This window comes from Thamnophis elegans, chromosome 2 (genome assembly GCF_009769535.1).
Source record: "Thamnophis elegans isolate rThaEle1 chromosome 2, rThaEle1.pri, whole genome shotgun sequence".
NCBI classification, from domain to species: domain Eukaryota; kingdom Metazoa; phylum Chordata; class Lepidosauria; order Squamata; family Colubridae; genus Thamnophis; species Thamnophis elegans.
This window is the reverse complement of record NC_045542.1, coordinates 151,644,461-151,663,791: the sequence shown is the minus strand read 5'-3', so window position 1 is coordinate 151,663,791 and position 19,331 is coordinate 151,644,461. Positions and strand designations below refer to the sequence as shown.

The window sequence follows — 19,331 nt, the reverse complement described above, 5'->3', positions numbered from 1 at the left end:
CTTCAACCTTAAACTGTCTACCATGGAACTCACCCCATTCCTAAGAGGTCCGTAAAGGGGGCATGCATAAGCGCACCAGCAAGTCTACCACCCCTGTCCTACTGTCCCAATTTATTTGTATTCATTTCCTTCGTTGATGTCCAGGTTCATATTTATATTGATATCTTGTACATGTTTGACAAACAAATAAATAAGTAAGTAATTGAATAACTAAATAATGAAACATTATAATTCAACAAAATATGTGTATTATTACCAGAACTATATAAGCTTGTCAACTGTAGTAACTATGATGAATATTATATTATTTGTACCAAAACATAAGACATTCAGGTGCCACACTGTTCACACATTGATATGTTTGTAATAAATTAAAACATAAAAAACATGGGGAAAAATTAGAGTCAGTTAAATGTCAGGGTTCCAAGTAATATCCCCATATTACAGGACTCTGAGGCAAGCAGGTTCCTCAAATATCAGTTTTATTGGACATATCATATCAGCATATAGGCTGATGAAAACTGATTCTAAATGTTCCCATAGTTTTCATCTAATTAAAAGTAAAAGTTTTCCTCTCCTTTCCAAACAATCAGTCACATGGTCCAATCAAGGTGTCATCCGGTTGCCTGGTAACTAGACCCATCCTCCCTCCAGCCTTGGGTGGGAATGACCTTGGTTCCCAGGAGAGAATATTTTCTTTTGGCTACAAAACCCTAGCTATCTTTATTCCCCTCCTCCTTATCCCTTGACTCCAGTGTGGCAACTGAACCTTCAAAATGGCCTCAGCCTTGTCAGCTACAGGGTTTACACTCACTGTCAAATACCACAAATTGGGCAACTGCTCTTTGGAATATTTCACCCCTTTCTACATCTAATTTAATACTGCAGAATTGGAAGGGGAGAATCAAAGGAACCTCAAAGGAGAAAACTTACCTGCCATGGCTGTACAATCTGGAGTGACTGATGGTATCCAGCTCGCATTCTCCTCTTACTCCATTGGGAGGAAGAGGCAGCATTGAGGACCCAGGCCACAACTTGAATTATTTGGGAAACACTGGAGGAATCCTGAGACAGGATTTTTGCAATCACATCATGGGGTGGGAATTCCCAGTTCTCTTTTTCTCTGCATTTTTTCCAAACTTTCTTAGATAAGAGAGAACTCGAATAGGAACATTGGAACGCTTCCTTTTCATACAATATGCCCATAGAGGAATAAGAATTAAAGTCATAATACTGAGTCCTTCTGTTTGTCTGGATGAGGAAAGAAAACAAAGTATATTTATTTTGGAGATCAACCGAGAGGTCAAAAATATTTACACTTAAAGCTGTCAAAGTTGTTGCAATCCACACCCTTCCCACAAGTGATGTATTAGTCTTATCAATTATTTGTATTATTAATGTTAAAATTCCAAAGGCCTGAAAATCCAGTTGGCATACTATAATTTTTATTTGACTCTTGATAAGAGAATAGAACATTTTCCTTTTTTCTTCCATGACAGTTTCTCCAGTACTTGTCTGCATATTTGCTTCTAGGACAGTTCCTGAGAGGACAACACAAATCCCATTTTTAAGAGTGAGAACTTCCAAGCGTCTTTTGAATTTTTCTCCTTTTTCATTGTCCTGAGAAAGGAGGCCGATCCACGTCCATTGGAAGTGCAGGAGAAGCTGGACAATGGCTGAGTAAGGAGGTTCTTGGTTTGGGGTCAACCGATATGAAAAAGGAAAATGATGATTTTGCTCAGCCATCTGGTTGATGACACTGTAGTTGATCTAAAGATAAAAGAGAAGGTATTGGTAGTTTCTGCCAGTTTTAATGATAAAAGTCAGATGGTGAATCTGAGGGCCTTTCCCCATGGCTGAGAGAAGTTTCAAACAATAACTGCATGAATTTTGCTAGTTCCCTTGATGTTCTGTCCTGTTGTCTTGTATGCTCCCTTTGAAACTAGGGAGCTCTGAATTATCTGTGGGGAAGGTTCATGGGTGGTCCTCATAGAGAACACACTTCTGGTCACTTTATAACTCACCCATTCTCTCAGTCCATTAGTCAATCAGAATAGAGCTGGGGAGTCTTCTAGTCAAGCAGGAGACATTAATCCGGGGGTATCAAACTCAAGGCCCAGGTGCTGGATCCGGCCTGCAGAGTGCTTAGATCTGGCCTGCAGGGCTATCCTGGAAATAGCAAAAGACCAGCCAATGGTGCCTCTGCCAGTGAAAAGGGAGCTAGAGCATGCCCCGCTCAAGCTCCATTTTGGCTGGCAAAGTGTTGCAGGAGGCCATCTCAGGTGAAAACGGAGCTCTGGAGCCTGGTCATGCTGGTAGAGCATTTGGGCAACCATAGGTGCCACCTGACACAAGTGATGACATTGTGGCCACACCCACCTTGGCCACACCTCATCCCCAAGGTCAAACACAACCCTGATGCAGCACTCAATGAAATCGAGCGACACCCCTGCCCTTTCCAACCCCCTGTTCAAGCAGGAGACCCAATACCATTTCAGAAAAGTGACTGTCCAGTCCCTTCTTTTAAAACCCCAGTGATGAAGCACCCACAACTTCTGGAGGGAAGCTGTTCCAATGGTTAATTGTCCTCAAAGCCTTAATTCCAGGTTGCTTTCCTCCTTGATAACTTTCCATCCATTGTTTCTTGTCCTACCATCTGGTGATTTGGAAAATAAATTGAGCAGCCGCTCAATACTGCTATAAACTCATGGGATATTTTTTAAAACTGACAAACACATTAATTTCTGATAGATTATTCTCATAGATACTTCTTATTTGATTATTTCATAAGTTGGGCTTGAAATATTGTTTGTTGTATTTTCCCCCATAGCTATTGTTTAATATTGGTGTTACATACTAACCGACAGTTTAGTAGTTTCCACATAGGTCCTCTGTTCCAGTGGGAACAGTACTTTTATCTGAATGGTCGAGAGGTCTGACAATTCTCTATAAAAGGGCTGCTGCCAGACAGAGCCTTTGTTGGAATGTACATACTGTACATGTCACTTAATAAAGTGCTTTTGTTGCTGAAGTCTGAGTCCGCCTCATTAATTCACCCTATCTAACACTGGTGACGAAGGTGGAAATGGAAGGCAATTAGGCACCAAAAAGAGCAAATGCAATCCAGCAAGTCAGTCCAGCTGAGAGCTAAGCATGGCATCGAGTAGCCATCTTTAAGCGGCAAATTTGAATCTGCCTGACCAGACAAAGATGACTATGCATGCACACCAGCTCCGTATGACCTACCCGCTGAGCACTGGGATTCATATATGTTGAGGTTCGAATGCTTCCTTGAAGCCAACGACCTCCAGGGCCTGTCCGAAGGCTGAAAGAAAGCCATGTTCCTGAGCTACTGTGGGCCAGAGGTATTTGAGACTGCCAAGGATCTATCCAAGCCAACGCCGGTACAGTCAGTCGCTTGGTCGATGCTACAACAGATGCTGCAGACACACTATGCTCCCAGACCATCTAAATACGTGGAGAGGCGTGAATTCAACCTCCACAACCATAAAGAAGGTGAAATGATCAACCAGTATGTTGCCGCACTTCATAAGGCTGCGGCCTAATGCGAATTCAGGGACTTAGATGAACTGTTGCTGAACAGAATCATTTGTGGTGTTTGGGACATTGATTTACAGAGGAGGTTGCTTGCCAAGACAAATCTCACTCTACAAATTGCCCTGGACAAAGCCAGGGCTACCGAGTCTTTGACCAAGTCGACATAGATGCTGCAGAGGCAGAACAGCCCCAAGAGTGGGCACAAAACTGCGGAAGTGTAATGCGAGAATGCCGAGCAAGAGCCCTCTGATAGTGAGGACAAAATCTACCGCATGCGCAATGAACGCAAAGATTCGGTGCGGAAATTTGAAATGTGTTTCCCACCTTGCACCAGCTGTGGGGGCAACCATCAGTGATCTGCCTGCCATTGCCAAGACATCATCTGCCAGTGCTGTGAGCAAAAAAGGCACATCGTCAAAGTCTGCAGAAGCTAATTCCATGCAGCACGAAAGCAACCGAAGGGCCAACCTGTACGCCCAAGAACGCCGAGGTGAGAGACATGGCAGCCATGACAAAAGCTGCCTGGGGCAGGAACTGATGCAACATTCCAGACCACCATTGGTCAAGCAAGCACCCCACGAAACAAGAAGCTGAGGGTCACCATCCTCCTTGAGGGATCTCCCTGCTCTATGGAGATTGATACAGGGTCATCAATGACCATCATGTCCTGGACTATGCTGAAAATGTTGATGTTTGATGTTTATTGGTCTTGTATGCCGCCCACTCCCGAAGGACTCCGGGCGGCTTACAATAAACAAGGGAAGGGGATAAATAAACAAAACAACACTTTAAAATACACAACATTCACAGTTACCGTGGGGCTGGATATTTCAAAAGCCCCCCGGCCTGCTGGAGCAGCCAGGACTTAGTGGCTTTGCGGAAGGCCGAGAGGGTAGTGAGGGTCCGGATCTCCACAGGGAGGTCATTCCAAAGGGCTGGAGCTGCAACAGCGAAGGCTCTCCCCCGGGGAGTCGCCTGCCGACATTGGCTGGCAGATGGAATCCGGAGAAGACCTAACCTGTGAGATCTAATCAGTCTATGGGAGGTAATCGGCAGGAGGCGGTCTTTCAGGTACCCAGGTCCGATGCCATGTAGGGCTTTATAGGTAACGACCAGCACCTTGAAGCGGGTCCGGAGACTAATGGGTAGCCAGTGCAGCTCCCGGAGGATAGGTGTGATGTGGGTGTACCTGGGTGCACCCACAATCGCTCGCGCGGCTGCGTTCTGGACTAGCTGAAGTCTTCGAACACTCTTCAATGGCAGCCCCATGTAGAGTGCATTACAGAAAAAGACTGTCCCCAACTTGAGCAGGCACAAGCTGATGGTTCCAGACCTGCGCCTGAGTGACTACCAGGGGAACCAAATCCCGGTTCTGGGCCAAGGGACTTTTGGAATGAAATTCTTGTCCTTCAATGGATGGCTTCCTGTGACTGTGGTTGGCAGAGTCCTGCAGAGCCTTCTAGGCTTAGTCTGGTCCCCTGGGCCTGGGGGTGACCGGAATCAGTGCTGTTCGTGATGACAGCATTGAAGAACTACTTAAGGAGTTCAAGGACATCTTTAGCACTGCTCTAGGTAATCTTTTAATTAACCCAATCTCTTTTAATTTGGACCCCAACGTAGCCCCCATTAGTCTAAAACCCCGGAGGGTCTATTTCTCTCTCCGACCCAAAATTGATCTTGAATTGAATATAAATTAATTGGCCAGACACCTATAGTGACTCAGGTCAAGTCTGACAGGTCTGTCCACATCTGTGCAGCCTACAAATGTACAATAAATAAGGCCTTACAACAAAGTGCTTATCTAGTGCCCATTATCCAGCATTTACTCCATTCTTTTGACCCAGGAAAAGTATTTGCTAAATTAGATATGGTGCAGGCATGCCAACAGTTGCCTATAGATGGTGCCACTGTGGAGGCCGAAACCATTGTGATGCATAGGGGTGCATTTAAATGCACCCGTCTACAATTCAGCGTTAGTATTGCCTCTGGACTGTTGCAAAGTGTCATGGAACAGCTTTTCCAGGGGATACCAGGAGTCGTCCCCTATTTCACCAACATCTTGGTATCAGCTGCAAATAAGGAGCAACTATTTAAAAGACTAAGAACTGTTTAAAAGGGATGAATTGTCTGTTGTTAATGGTTGTCTACTCTGGGGGGACTGGGTCATTGTTCCAACCAAACTGCGGGTTGCAGTATTAGCAGCCTTGCATATAGGGCATCCGGGAATTGTCCAGATGAAACCTTTGGCTAGGAGTTACGTGTGGTGGCCTAACATGGATAGGAAGATTGAAGAGTGGGTGGCTACCTGCACAGCATGCCAGGAGTCCAGAATAGCTTCCCCAGAGGCACCCACCAAGGAGTGGGAGCAACCTCAGTCACCCTCGTCTAGGGTACACATTGACTTTGCTGGCCATGTTCATGGCCAAGTATTCATGGTAGTTGTGGATGCCTACTTGAAATTGTTAGAGATAGTCCTCATGGCTACTACTATGGCAGAAGTGGTCATCAAGGCACTATGGAGACTTTTCTCCACTCACGGCCTGCCCAACGTCCTAGTCTCGGACAAAGGGCCCCAATTTATGGCCAGGCAATTCCAGACTTACTTAGCTTCACAGGGAATCAGACATTCCCTGGTTGCTCCATTCCATCCGGTCCATAATGGACAGGTGGACAGAATGGTGCGATCCACTAAAGAAGCCTTAGTGAGGATGGGGCCGGGAGATTGGCAAACATGGGTAAACCAATTCCTGCTTTACCAGCACATCATACCAAGTGCTACCACTAGTAGAAGTCCCGCTGAGCTTCTAACGGGTTGCCAGCTAAGATCGCCCTTAGACCGGCTACATCCAACCATCCATCTGCCGCAACACCCCCAGATTCGACCGGCAAATGTAGACTTTAGCATAGGGGATAGAATTTATGCCCAGAACTACACTGGGGGGGGGAGCTTCTGGATTCCTGCCACTGTTACAGGAATTACTGGACCTCGCTCTTACCAGTAGAGCTCAAGTACAGTAGAATTTGGAAGCGGCACATTAACCAACTCCGAGGCTGCCTCTCCAATCCAACCTTAGGCCACCAGAAGTAACTCCTGCATGAGTTAACCAAAGTCCTACCCAAAAGGAGCACGAACTCACTCCTTCCACAGACTACTCAAGTCTCAAGGGACAGGCTTCTTATCTGCTGAAGTTGCAGGGCCAAAGCGAGTTCTGAGCAAACCGGTTCCGGAAACTCCATCCACACCCTGTGGAAAGTTCCAGGAGCTTCCACCAGGTGAAGCCAGAGAGACAGCAGTTCCATCCGACCTGACCAAAGATCCAGCTCCAACTGAACTGCGCAGGTCTGGACGAGTCACTAGAAAACCGCCCTACCTGCGTGAGTACCTTACAAGCAGGCAAGCCAAATTAAGAGGGGAGGGGTGTTACATACTGACAGGCAGTATGGTAGCTTCTGCATAGGTCCTCTGTTCCGGCGGGAACAGTACTTTAATCTGATTGGTCGAGAGGTCTGACAGCTCCCTATAAAAGGGCTGCTGCCAGACAGAGCCTTTGCTGGATTGTACATAGTTGTCACTTAATAAAAAGCTGTGGTTGCTGAAGCCTGAGTCTGCCTCATCCATTCACCCTATCTAACAATTGGTATATTATTTCATTGTCTTCATTCATATAATTGATTTCAAATATTTCTATATAAACTCTTTAATTGGCTGAATTTCTTTCAGACAATTGAAATGCAGAAGTCAATTTCATAATCTTGTTGCAGCAGATTGAGGTTTGCAATCTACTTACGAAAGACCAGGACTCGAGACCACGAAGGTTCAAGAGAAAACAGGTTTATTGGATGCATCAAGAGTTCAGCGTGCTCACACACCAAAATCTGAACTGCCTGGGCTCTGCCCAAGATGCTATTTTTATGCCATGTTCCACATTGTGCATTCTCAAGGCGTTTCCATACAAGAGACAAACATGACATTTCGAAAAGGAGAAGTTCATTTTGGAATGTTAGCTGTTTCACCTCTGTTCTATCTCTCACCCACGCCTGGCTTCCTGTGCCCCTCCTTCAGAGCGTCTTGCCACACTGTTTCAGCACTATTTTTAATACTTATGAGGAAGTTATGAGTCAAGAAGTCAGGTCAAGTCACTAGAGTGAAATGTCAGCTAATATAAATTTATAATATTCAGCATATTAGGATTTATAGTGTTCAGCATATTAGGATCTCCTAACCTGGCCAGCCACTGGTGGGTTTACCTGTGCACCCCCCCCCCTGCATCAATCTTACTTTAAAGCAGACCCAGTGCCGGTGGAGACCCAGGTCAGGATTTGGGGGGGGGAGGAACTATGGGGACCCCAATGGATTGTAAATAAGAATGTAGTATCCGCAGTGGTGAGTTTCAAATAATTCCACCACCGATTCACCAAAAATGTTAATATGTGTGCTTCCACCACGTGCAAAGCTTGGCTGAGCAGCCTTTCAGGGCCTGCTCCCCTCCATCTGTGCTCTTCGGGGCAATGGATGCTTCTCTCCCATATTGGGAGATCATCTTGTGCAATTTAGCATCTGTGAGCCAACTCTTTTCTCTAAATCCCATCCAGAAAGTGCTGTGGCTGAGAGAAATAGCATTCAACATGGCTGCTTCTTCTCTGTGCTGCAGTGATTTCTGGATGGGACGTATAGAAAAGATACAGCTCACAGCTGCTAAATTGTACAAGATGCTCTCCCACCAAGAGCAGCAATGGAGAGAAGCAGCTGCCGACCCAGAGAACACATAGAGCCCAGGAAAATAAAATGTATCACTACCTCCATTTCTTCCCCATCTATTTGCCAGGAATTGAGAGGTCTCGATGCCATGATCTTAGTTTTCTTAATGTAAGGTTTCAAGCCAACTTCTGCACTCTCCTCCTTCACCCGCATCAAGAGGCTCTTTACTTCCTCTTCATTTTCTGCCATTAGAGTGGTATCACCTGCATATCTGAGGGTGTTGAAATTTCTCCGGGCAATCTTAATTCCAACTTGTGATTCATCTAGCCCCACCTTTCTCTTGATGTACTCTGCATATAAGTTAAATATACAGAGAGACAGTATACATTGTTCCCAAACTCCTTTCTTAATTTTGAACCAATCAGTGCTTCCATGACCAGTTCTCACTGTTGCTTCTTGACCCACATATTTGTTTCTCAAGAGACCAATAATATGGTCTGGTACTCCCATCTCTTTAAGAACTTGCCACAATTTATTGTGAGCCACACAATCAAAGGCTTCGGCATATTCAATGAAGCAGAAGTAGGTGTTTTCTGAAACTCCCTAGCTTTCTCCATGATCCAGAGTATGTTGGCAATTTGATCTCTAGTTCCTCTGCCTCTTCGAAATCCTGCCCGTACTTCTAGAAGTTCTCAATCCACATACTGCTGCAGCCTAGCTGGTAGGATTGTGAGCATAACTTTGCTAGCAGGTAAAATAAGTGCAATGGTGCAATAGTTTGAACATTCTTTGGCATTGCCTTTCTTTGGAATTGGAATGTAAACTGACTTTTTCAAATTCTTTGGCCACTGTTGAGTTTTCCAAATTTGCTGGCAAATTGAGTGTAGCACTTTCATTGCATCATCTTTTAGGATTTTGAATATCTCAGGTGGAATACTATCACTTCCACTAGCTTTGTTGTTTCTCAGACTTCCTAAGACCCATTTGACTTCACAATCCAGAATGTCCAACTTGAGATCAGTGATCAACCCATTGTAGTTATCAGGGATGTTAAGCCCCTTCTTTTATAGTTCTGCTGTGTAATTTTGCCACCTCTTCTTAACCTCTTCTGCTTCTGTTAAGTCCCTGCCATTTTGGTTCTTTATCATGCCCATCTTTGCATGAAATGTTCCCTTAATATCTCCAATTTTCTCAAAAAGTTCTCTGGTCCTCAATATTCTATTGTTTTCTTCTATTTCTTTCCACTGTTCATTTAAGAAGGCATTCTTATCTCTTCTAGCTATTCTCTGGAATTCTGCATTCAGTTGGGTGCATCTTCCCCTTTCTCCCTTACCTTTTGCTTCCCTTCTTTCTCCAGCTATTTTTAAAGCTTTCTCAGACAGCCATTTTGCTTTCTTAAACTTCTTTTTATTTGGGATGGTTGTAGTTGCTACCTCTTGTACAATGTTGTGAAGGAATCAGATCTAATTCCTTAAATCTATTTGTCACTTCTACTGTATGTTCATCAGGGATATTATTTAGTTCATACCTGAGTGGCTTAGTGTATTTCCCTATCTTCTTCATTTTAAACCTAAATTTTGCAACTAGAAGCTCATGATCTGAGCCACAGTCAGCTCCCGGTCTTATGTTTATTGACTGTATAGTGCTTCTCCATCTTTGGCTGCAGAGCACATAATCAATCTGATTTCTGTGTTGATCATCTGGTGACGACCATCTCTTGGGTTGTTGGAAAATAGTGTTTGTAGCCTGTGCTCTGCTTCATTTTGTACTCCAAGGCCAAACTTACCTGTTATTCCAGTTAACTTTTGACTTCCTACTTCAGTATTCCAACTCCCCATGATGAGAATGAGATCATTTTGGTGTTAATTTTATAAGATACTTTAGTGCTTCATAGAACTGGTCAACTTCATCCTCTTCAGCACCAGTGGTTGGGGCATGGACTTGGACAACTGTGATGTTGAATGGTTTGCCTTGGATTCAAACTGAGAACATTCTTTCATTTTGGAGATTGTGCTTTTTCTACTCTTTTATTAACTATGAAGGCTAGTCCATTTCTTCTGAGGGATTCTTGCCCACAGTAGTATACTTGATGGTCATCTGAATTAAATTCACCCATTCATGTCCATTTTAGTTCTCTGATTCCTAAGATGTCAATGTTTAGTCTTGTCATCTCTTACTTGTCATCTCATGTCTGACCACATCAAGCTTGACGTGATTCATGGATCTTACATTCCAACTTCCTACGGAGCGTAGATCTTTACAGCATCGGACTTTCCTTTCACCACCAGATACATCCACAGCTGAGCATCCTTTTGCCTTTGACCCAGCTACTTCACTCTTTCTGGTGTTACTAATACTAGCCCTCTGCTGAGTCTGAAGTACTAGTACAAAATGCACCAATTTTACCGTTTGGGCAACGCTGGTAACAAAAACAGCTGAGACACAGAAATCCACTGTGCTCTGTGAATCAGCTGAGCTGAAAAATACCAAAATTTAGGACAGAATAGGATGGGGGCAGGTGGGGTGGACAACTGATCACAGGAACTACATAACTACACATACCCACACACATACACTTCACATACTTTGTGAATTTAAAATCTTTCAGCTCTTCTAATATTTACTCTCTGACTTTCAATTTATTTGGAGAAATTTATTTTGGAGAAATATATGCAAGTTCTGACTTCAAGGCAAATCTGAAAATTTACAACTTGGTATTCCATTTACCTTTATACCTGTGGAATTTTATAGATGCTCATCACATTAGATATATGATCAAAGAGTTCAGAATCCATCTCTTCAAGAACTGCCAGCAGATTCTTTTGTCTTCCACAACTATAGTTTGGGACGCTCTCTTGTCCTGTAGACAGCACATCCAGCATGGCCTCATATGTCATTCTTGCACTGAAAAAGTTCTGATAGATGTTGTATCCCAGGGTGATGTTGGGTAAGAGCCAAGGATTCCGGTTGACTTCATGAACAGCCAACAAGAAGGGCAGATTGTAGTAGAAGTTGTTCTCACTGCAATGTAAGAAATTTCATCATCTTTTTTTGCTCTATATCAATGATTTATGTGATCAACTTAAAAGCAATTGCGTTCTTTTTGCCAATGACATAAAATTATTCAATTCTACAGATAATTCTGTTGTTTTGCAAAGTGATTTTGACTATGTGTCTGAATGGTCATCTATTTGGCAACTTAAAATTTCGATTAATAAATGCTCTATCTTACATATTGGTAAACGTAAACAGAATGTCAAGTATAAGCTAGTTGGCATTGATCTAGCAGATGACACTCGCTTTGTCAAGTACCTAGGTGTATTTATCACTGATGATTTATGCTCCAAAGCTCACTATAACAGCATTGCTAAAAAAAGAATTAAGAGTTGTAAAGCAAAGCTTTTTTTCTGGAAACATTGTATTGTTATTAGAGGCTATAAAATTTAAGTAAGACCAATTTTAGAAACCTCACCATATATCTGACATCAGTACAATCAAGAGGGTTCAGAATTACTTTGCGAGAAAAGTCTTGCACTCTTCTGTACACAATAGAATTCCTTAATCCCCCTTACTGGGATGAGTTTGAGTTTGTCACCCCTGAGGAAGTGGACAAGGCCATGGGAGCGATGAGTGCCTCCACCTGCTTATTGGACCCGTGCCCCTCCTGGCTGGTCTCGACCAGCAGGGAGGTAACACGAGGCTGGCTCCAGATGATTACGAACGGATCTTTACAGGAGGGATCTTTCCCGCAACCACTTAAGGAAGCGGTGGTAAGGCCCCTCCTTAAGAAGCCTTCTCTGGACCCAGCTATTCTTAAGAACTATTGTCCTGTCTCCAACCTTCCTTTTTTGGGAAAGGTTGTCGAGAAGGTGGTGGCACTTCAACTCCGACGGACCTTGAATGAAGCAGATTATCTAGATTCCTTTCAGTCTGGTTTCAGGCCTAGATACAGCATAGAAACCACTTTGGTCGCACTGACTGATGATCTCTGGCAGGCCAGGAATAGAGGACATTTCTCTATCCTGGTGCTTCTTGATCTCTCAGCCGCCTTAGATACCATCGACCATGGTATCCTTCTGCGACGGTTGGAGGAGGTGGGAGTGAGAGGCACTGTTCTACCATTCTCTCCAACAGGTCGCAGTCGGTGTTGGTTGGGCGACAGAGATCGACCCCTAGGCCCCTTAAATGTGGGGTGCCGCAGGGTTCGGTCTTGTCCCCCCTCTTATTTAACATCTACATGAAGCCGCTGGGTGTGATCATTCGACAGCACGGGGTTAAGTATCATCAGTATGCTGATGAAACACAGTTATATCTCTCTGCCCCGTGCCAGCTCAATGTAGCGGCGGACATGATGTGCCAGTGCCCGGAGGCTGTTAGGATCTGGATGGGGGTAAACAAACTTGTACTCAATCCCGACAAGATTGAGTGGCTATGAATGATGCCCCCGAAGGACAGCCCAGACAGTCCATCCTTGATCCTGGGGGGTGAAAACCTACACCCCTCAGAGAGGGCTTGCAATTTGAGGGTCAAAATATGATTTCTGTAATAGAGTTGTCGAAGTCTGGCATGCCCTACCTGACTCAGTTTTTTCAGCTATAAATTTTCACAGTTTCAGTTACAAATTGACTTCTGTGGACCTTACTTTATACTTAAATGGTGAGTAGAAGGAGTTTGCATAAGTGCACCAACAAGCCTATAGTCCCTGTAATTGTATTTTTTATTCTCTTATTCTTGTTCTTGTTTTTGTTTGACCAATTCCAATAAATAAATAAATAGGCAAAGCCAGAAGCCACGAGACCGGCTGGGAAAAAAGCAGGCTCTGCTGAGCCTTGCGGAAACCCAGCCAGACAAATCGCTGTTGGGGGGTCTTCAGACTGAAAACCTGTCCTTGAGGGACAGAGGAGAAGAAGGGACGGCTCTGATGACCTAGAGGAACTGGCAGTTTCTTGGGACGTCAGAGAAAAACCTTCAAACTGGCAGTGGGGGCAGCAGTCATAATTGAATAACCACTACAAAGCTGGGGTAACTGGACTAAGTTATTGTGCAGGAGTGGTGCTGGGAACAGAGTGTTGAAACTGGATGAGTGATTGACCAACTCACAGAGAAAGAGAAAAACTGATCTTATTCTTTAAAAAAGTCCTGGAGCGCAATTTGCAGCTAACTGATATTTGGGGAATGTTATTTAAAAATTGAGAAAAGGAAGCAGCGGAGGTTAAGCACCAAAGCCTCAGAGGATTTTGTCTTCTGCAATTTGGAAGTGAAGAAAAATTAACAACTAAAAGGAAGAGCCCAGGGGGAAGTCTCTTTTTTTCTTATCTGATTCTATTCTTTGTGGATTAAAAGCATTTTTGATGGCTATTGACAGCTAGCTGGGGATTGTATTGCGGTTTGGAGAGAGTCATTTACCGAGGAGCAGAAAATAGAAATATAAAATAAAATAAAAATGGAAATATAGTGAAAGCATTAGCAAAGGATGATGGTCACAAGTACCTATGCATATTGGAAGCAGATAACATCTTGAATGGAAAAGTCAAAGAATCAACACAAAAGGAATACATCAGGAGGGTCCGCAAAATATTAAAATCAAAGCTGAATGCTGGAAACATAAAAAAGGCATTAATACAAGGGCAGTTCCAGTGGTGTGCTACTCAGCTGAAATCGTCAACTGGACTTTGGCTGAACTGGAAAACATGGACTGGAAAACACACAAACTTTTGAATGTGTACCATGCTTTGCATCCACAAAGTGCCATCAACAGGTTGTACCTGCCAAGAAAAATAGAGGGCAGGGGGCTATTGCAAATCCATCAAACTGTAGAAGAAGAAAAATGAAGTTTGAATGATCGTGTGAGACAAAGTACAGAAAAATTGCTGCAGGCTGTGAAAATGGAGAACAGCATAAAAACAACAGAAACAAAGGCAGAATATAAGGAAAAACAGCTGGATGACAGATTAAATAGATGGAAAACCAAAGCTTTGCATGGACAGCTCTTGAAGGAAAATGTCAAAGTCAAAACTGTTTCATATTTAATATGTGAATGCAGAAAAAGTGCTTAAACTGATTACAAAGCTAGACAGGACCGAGTTGCTAAATTAATCCACTGGTCATTATGTACAACATAAAGTGGAAAAAGTTATCGAAAATGAGAAGGTGAAGTTCTTATGGGACTTTCGAATACAAACGGATCGTCATTTGCAGCACAACATGGCAGATATCCCGGTTGCAGAGGGCCAAAGCATACAGTTTATTGATATCGCTGTTCCAGGAGATGCCAGAGTTGAGGGAAAAAGAAATAGAAGAAATAATGAAATTGAAAAACCTAAGGCAAGGTCAGGTAAAGAACAAACAGGTCAAAAGCAGCCTGGAAGCAAGATACGATTTGGAGAACAAGGCTATTGAAGTAGTAAGTGAAGAGCTGAAGCGGAGGGTTGTTGCAGATGCTGAAAATATTAAAAGATATGACAATCGAGTAACTCAGTTCAAGGAAAACTCACAATTGAGAGCAAATCAGGACCAGTTTTATAAGAGGTTAGAAAGTGGAGATGGAGTAACAACAAATGAAAAGCTGGATAAGGAGAAAGCTCTTAAATTCTGGAAGAACTTGTGGGAAAACAATAAGAAGCAGAACAGAAATGCAAAATGGATCAAACAGGTTGAGGATTCTATTAAGGTGCATAAAATGGAATATGTGAAAATAAAAAATAAAAGAAAAGGTGCAAAGGCAGTCAAGAAAAGTGAAGAACTGGAGTGCACCTGGACCAGTTGAGCTACATGGCTTCTGGTTAAAGGCACTTACAAGTGTGCATGAAAGATTGGCAGCCCAAATGAACCCGATCTTTTAAAAAAATGAAAATGATGAATGGATGAAAACTAGAAGGACATTTTTGATCCAAAAAGATAAAGAAAGAGGAAAGGACCCTGGAAACCATAGGCCAATCACCTGCTTGCCAAGAACACACAAGCTCCTTATTCACATCACTGCAAATCAAATTTAGGGATACTTGAAAAGAAATGACTTGCTTCCTATAGAACAGAAAGGATGCTGCAAAAATTCAAGAGGAACAAAGGATCAACTCCTGATTGACAAGCTAACACTAAAGAATTCAAAGAAAAGACAAACCAACATGTTCATGGCTTGGATAGACTATAAGAAAGCATTTGATTCAGTTCTGGAAAACGAAGAAGACCTCCAAGGTCCCATACAACTATGCTATTCTAAGTTATCCCTTTTATTTAAACCAAAAGGAAAAGGAAAGCCACAAAAATGGCAAAAGTGTTAAAGGATGGAAGAAAGAGTGGAGAAGATGACAGGAATTATAGACTAAATGTAAGGAAGGGGAAGAAACAGTGGGGAGAAAATAGACGAGATCTCCCTCTATTCTAAGGTATTCATTCAATCACTTTATTAGGAGTTAATGTTTAACTATTGTTCATAAATAAATAAATTAAATAAATATGAATAAACAGGTTGCTGACTCTCCACAGTACCAAGGTAATCATTTTGAAAGCAGGTAGAACCCCATCCAGGTAAGAGTCATCGTGGGACAGTGTTGACAGTGTCCAGTGTTTGAGACGGACACTTGGGGAAGAACTTAAAAGGAACTTTTACAAAATCGTCATGTTCCCCAGGAGCCTTTCCTCTAAAGGAAATTGGGAGAAGCAATAATGAATTTGCCTTTCTCAAGGTGAGGAATCGGGGAATGGAAATCATTCCTAGAAAAGACATTGGAGCAGGTAAACTCAATCACCAGAATCCTGGAAGTGCTGACAATTACCTTTTCAGTTGGTGGGTTGGAGGTTTTGAGAACGAAAATTCATACAATCGAGCTACGACTCCAGACATTATTCCAGTTATCCAGTAGTCCCCTGGCTTATAGTAATGGAACCATTCCTTTTCTTCTATTATCACCTTAAATGGGCATTTCACCAGCATACTGGCACAGGGTATTTGAGACAGAAGCTGAAGCAGAAAAAGCTGTATATGCATTAGCAATAACATTTGACATATACTGCAAGAGATCCTTCCTACAGTTCTTTCTTCAGCACAGAGTTAAATCTCAGAGTGTACAATTTCAGATTGCTACAGTATTTGCCCAGCTTTACCCCAACCTCTGCTCTCATCACAGAAGGAGGCTGTTACAAATCAGAGTATCAGGTGCTGTCTACCCCTTTTGTCATCACATTGATTGGCAACTAATTGTGGTAGTGGAAATTCCAAAGGAGAATAAATAATACATGCTTATAAAAATTAGAAGGGGAATTGGGAATGAGCATTGCCACAAAAGTGTGCTGAGTTTTATTTGACTCAGGAGAATAATCCTAATTTGAGAATTAAGAAAGGAACAATTCGATGAAGTTGATTGTTTTCTTAGTCTGAAAACTTATTCTTGAGATTCTAAAGCTTGAAATGTGGAAAAACAGTTCAATATTGTTAAATTAGGCAATGAGCCACTATATTTCCTTCTTATTCTATCTGATGTGGATGAGGCTATCTTTCTCAATGGTTAGATCAGAGGTGTTATTCAGCTGGCTGAGACCGGTTTAGGCAAATGGTTAATGGTGACCTGTGGGTAACCCTGCCCCCGTCTCACCCCGCCCCGCCCCCGCCTGCCCACACACCCATCTTTATGTTTATTTAGCGACATTTTTAAGCCACGTATGTGAGCAAAGTACATGGAACATCGTGCACATGTGTGGAAGGTGCACATCAGGGGTGGGTTTCAACCGGTTCGCGGCGGTCCCTGTGAACCGGTTGGTCGCCGAACCCGGAAGTAAGTAACTTCCGGGAACGGCGAAGGGCCCCCCCCCCGCGCCCACGCACGCCCGCGCTCCCGCGCCCGCTCCTTACCCGGTTTTGATGAATTCTGCGCTTCCACGCATGCGCAGGACGCATACAGCGCCTGCGCGATCCTCCAGGAGCAGCTGGAGCATCGCATAGACGCTAGTATGCATGCGTGCACCACACGCGTGCGCGAGGACGCCGCACACGTGCGCGAGGACGCCGCCGGCCTCGTTCCAACCGAACCGGTTGGAACGGGGCGAGAAACCCACCCCTGGTGCACATGCTCACAAAGCGACCATGCACACGCAGGGTGAACTGGTGGTAAATTTATGTGAAACCCACCTGTGGATTCTTTACTCTAGATCATGATATATTGAATAATCTATTGGAGTTACCTGTTAAATGTCTTATATCTTTCAGAATGTGGAAGATTATCGGTCTTCATGGTTACAATGAAGATCTGGTCAAAATTCCCTGGGGCACTAATCTGAAAAATAGCTTGTTACTGTCTTCTTTATGATGTGATGATATTTCCTGTCTTTACACAGGTGATCTAATAGGGAGCCAAGAGATGATGCTATAGTAGTACAATACCACAATGGCTGAGGATGAAGGGCTAAATAAAATCTGAGGAGCTGAGCCCAGGGCCATTGCTATGTGATGTGCAGGTATGAGTTCTTCTGCTAAATTTGCATCTGAGACCTTTCTCCATTGCACCCTCTAAAACTATTTAATGGAGTATAAGTTAATTAGTTACACATATTGCCTGGGCAATCAGTTGCTTCAAGGATGAACATTAATCTGAAGCTCTGATTCCAAAGGTATAGGCTCCAAGTATGGACTCCAAAGATACGGGCCAGCTATGGGTCCTGACGGAATCCATTGGTGATCCCTGTGCTATGAGACTTCTGCCAGGTTTGAAGACAGGTGTCACCCAAAACTGATAGAAAACCATGCGTGCCATGACAAAATCATACCCACAATTATTACTACAATGGACTTGGTACTTTGGAAGGCCACCAACACCACCATTACAGTCTTGGTCAGCAAGGAAGGCACGGCAACTGAAAAAACAACACTGAAAATGGTTTGTTGAAGGAGAAAGGTCATTTTCATGGGGTGACCAATAAAGAGAAGGGAGGTCAAGAAAGAAAGCAGGAGTGAAACCAGGAGGATGTAGGTGAGTTTCCGATTGTTGGCTTTTTCTATGGTGTTGTAATATAGTTCCTTGTGCAGGTGTGTGTCCTCCAAATATTGAGTTTCTCAATATTTAATGAAGATTCCCAGAATAAAGGCAGTAGTTATGGTTATGGATAAAGCAATGACAAAGAGAGTCAGGATGATACCCAGAATTTCTTTGTAAGATAAGAAAATTATACTTTTAGGGCCATGTTTATTTTGCTTCTTATTGGTAATACGGAACATCTGGACACTTTTCACAATGGGCTGCCTCTGAAAAACACAAGCAATCCACAAACCCCACAATTTTGTAATGTAGTATAGATATAACCTTAAAGATTTATTTTAAAGGTTGTCTCATTGTCATTTAGCATGGTCTTTTGTTTATTTTTTAAAATATATTTTTATTATGCATTTTTCTTTATTATACATCACGTTTCCATTTCTACAATGACAGCCTACGGTCGGTATCAAGTCTCTTTTAACTATATATAGTATTATACACTATAATTATAACCATTATTCTCATAGTCATACAATGTTATCTCTTTTATATATACAGAATATTAAACATTATAGTTATAACCATTAATCTCATAGTTATACCACAACACTCTATACACTTATCACTCTATATCTGAGATGGTAAATCTATGGCATGCGTGCCATAGGTGGCACACAGAGCCATTTATGAGGGCACACGAGGCATTGCCCTGGCAGCTCCAGCACGCATTTGTGTGCTTGCCCGTTGATTTCGGTCTTGATTTTCACCCTCCAGAGGCTTTAGGGAAACTTTCTGTTGCCTCCAGAGGGAGAAAAACTGCCCAATGCGCAAATAGGAAGTTTGGGAAAGGACCTCCGGGTTGTGTGTTTGGATGTTTTTCGCCCACTTCAGGCTTCAGGGAAGCCTCTTGAATGCTGAAAGGCACCTGCGCTGGGAAGATGGCTGCTTGAGCTCGCCGCTCAGGCTTGAAGAGAGAAAATTTCACTTGGTTAAGCCTCTGCTGACTGCCAGCTCTGGGGATAAGTGGAGCCAGGGTGAGGAAGATCTAAGACGCTCTCGGAGGTTTGTTTGTCATCTGGAGAGACGCTCCCCTGGCGGCTTTGGGCGTT

At 43.2% G+C, this 19,331-nt stretch overlaps 1 protein-coding gene and 1 pseudogene across 1 annotated transcript in view; both read right to left on the bottom strand.

The window, feature by feature from the left end:
* LOC116524068 (vomeronasal type-2 receptor 26-like) overlaps positions 1-3,267 on the bottom strand; it is a 10,254-nt gene extending 6,987 nt beyond the window's left edge. Inside the window, exons 1-3 of the mRNA XM_032239166.1 lie at positions 3,247-3,267; positions 1,438-1,770; positions 934-1,065 (exon numbers count right to left, since the gene is read on the bottom strand). Coding sequence (XP_032095057.1) covers positions 934-1,065; positions 1,438-1,770; positions 3,247-3,267 — 486 coding nt within the window. The remainder of the gene's footprint in view (positions 1-933; positions 1,066-1,437; positions 1,771-3,246) is intronic.
* A 4,715-nt stretch (positions 3,268-7,982) lies between these two features.
* On the bottom strand, positions 7,983-17,484 carry LOC116524067 (annotated as a pseudogene).
* Between the last annotated feature and the right edge of the window lie 1,847 nt (positions 17,485-19,331).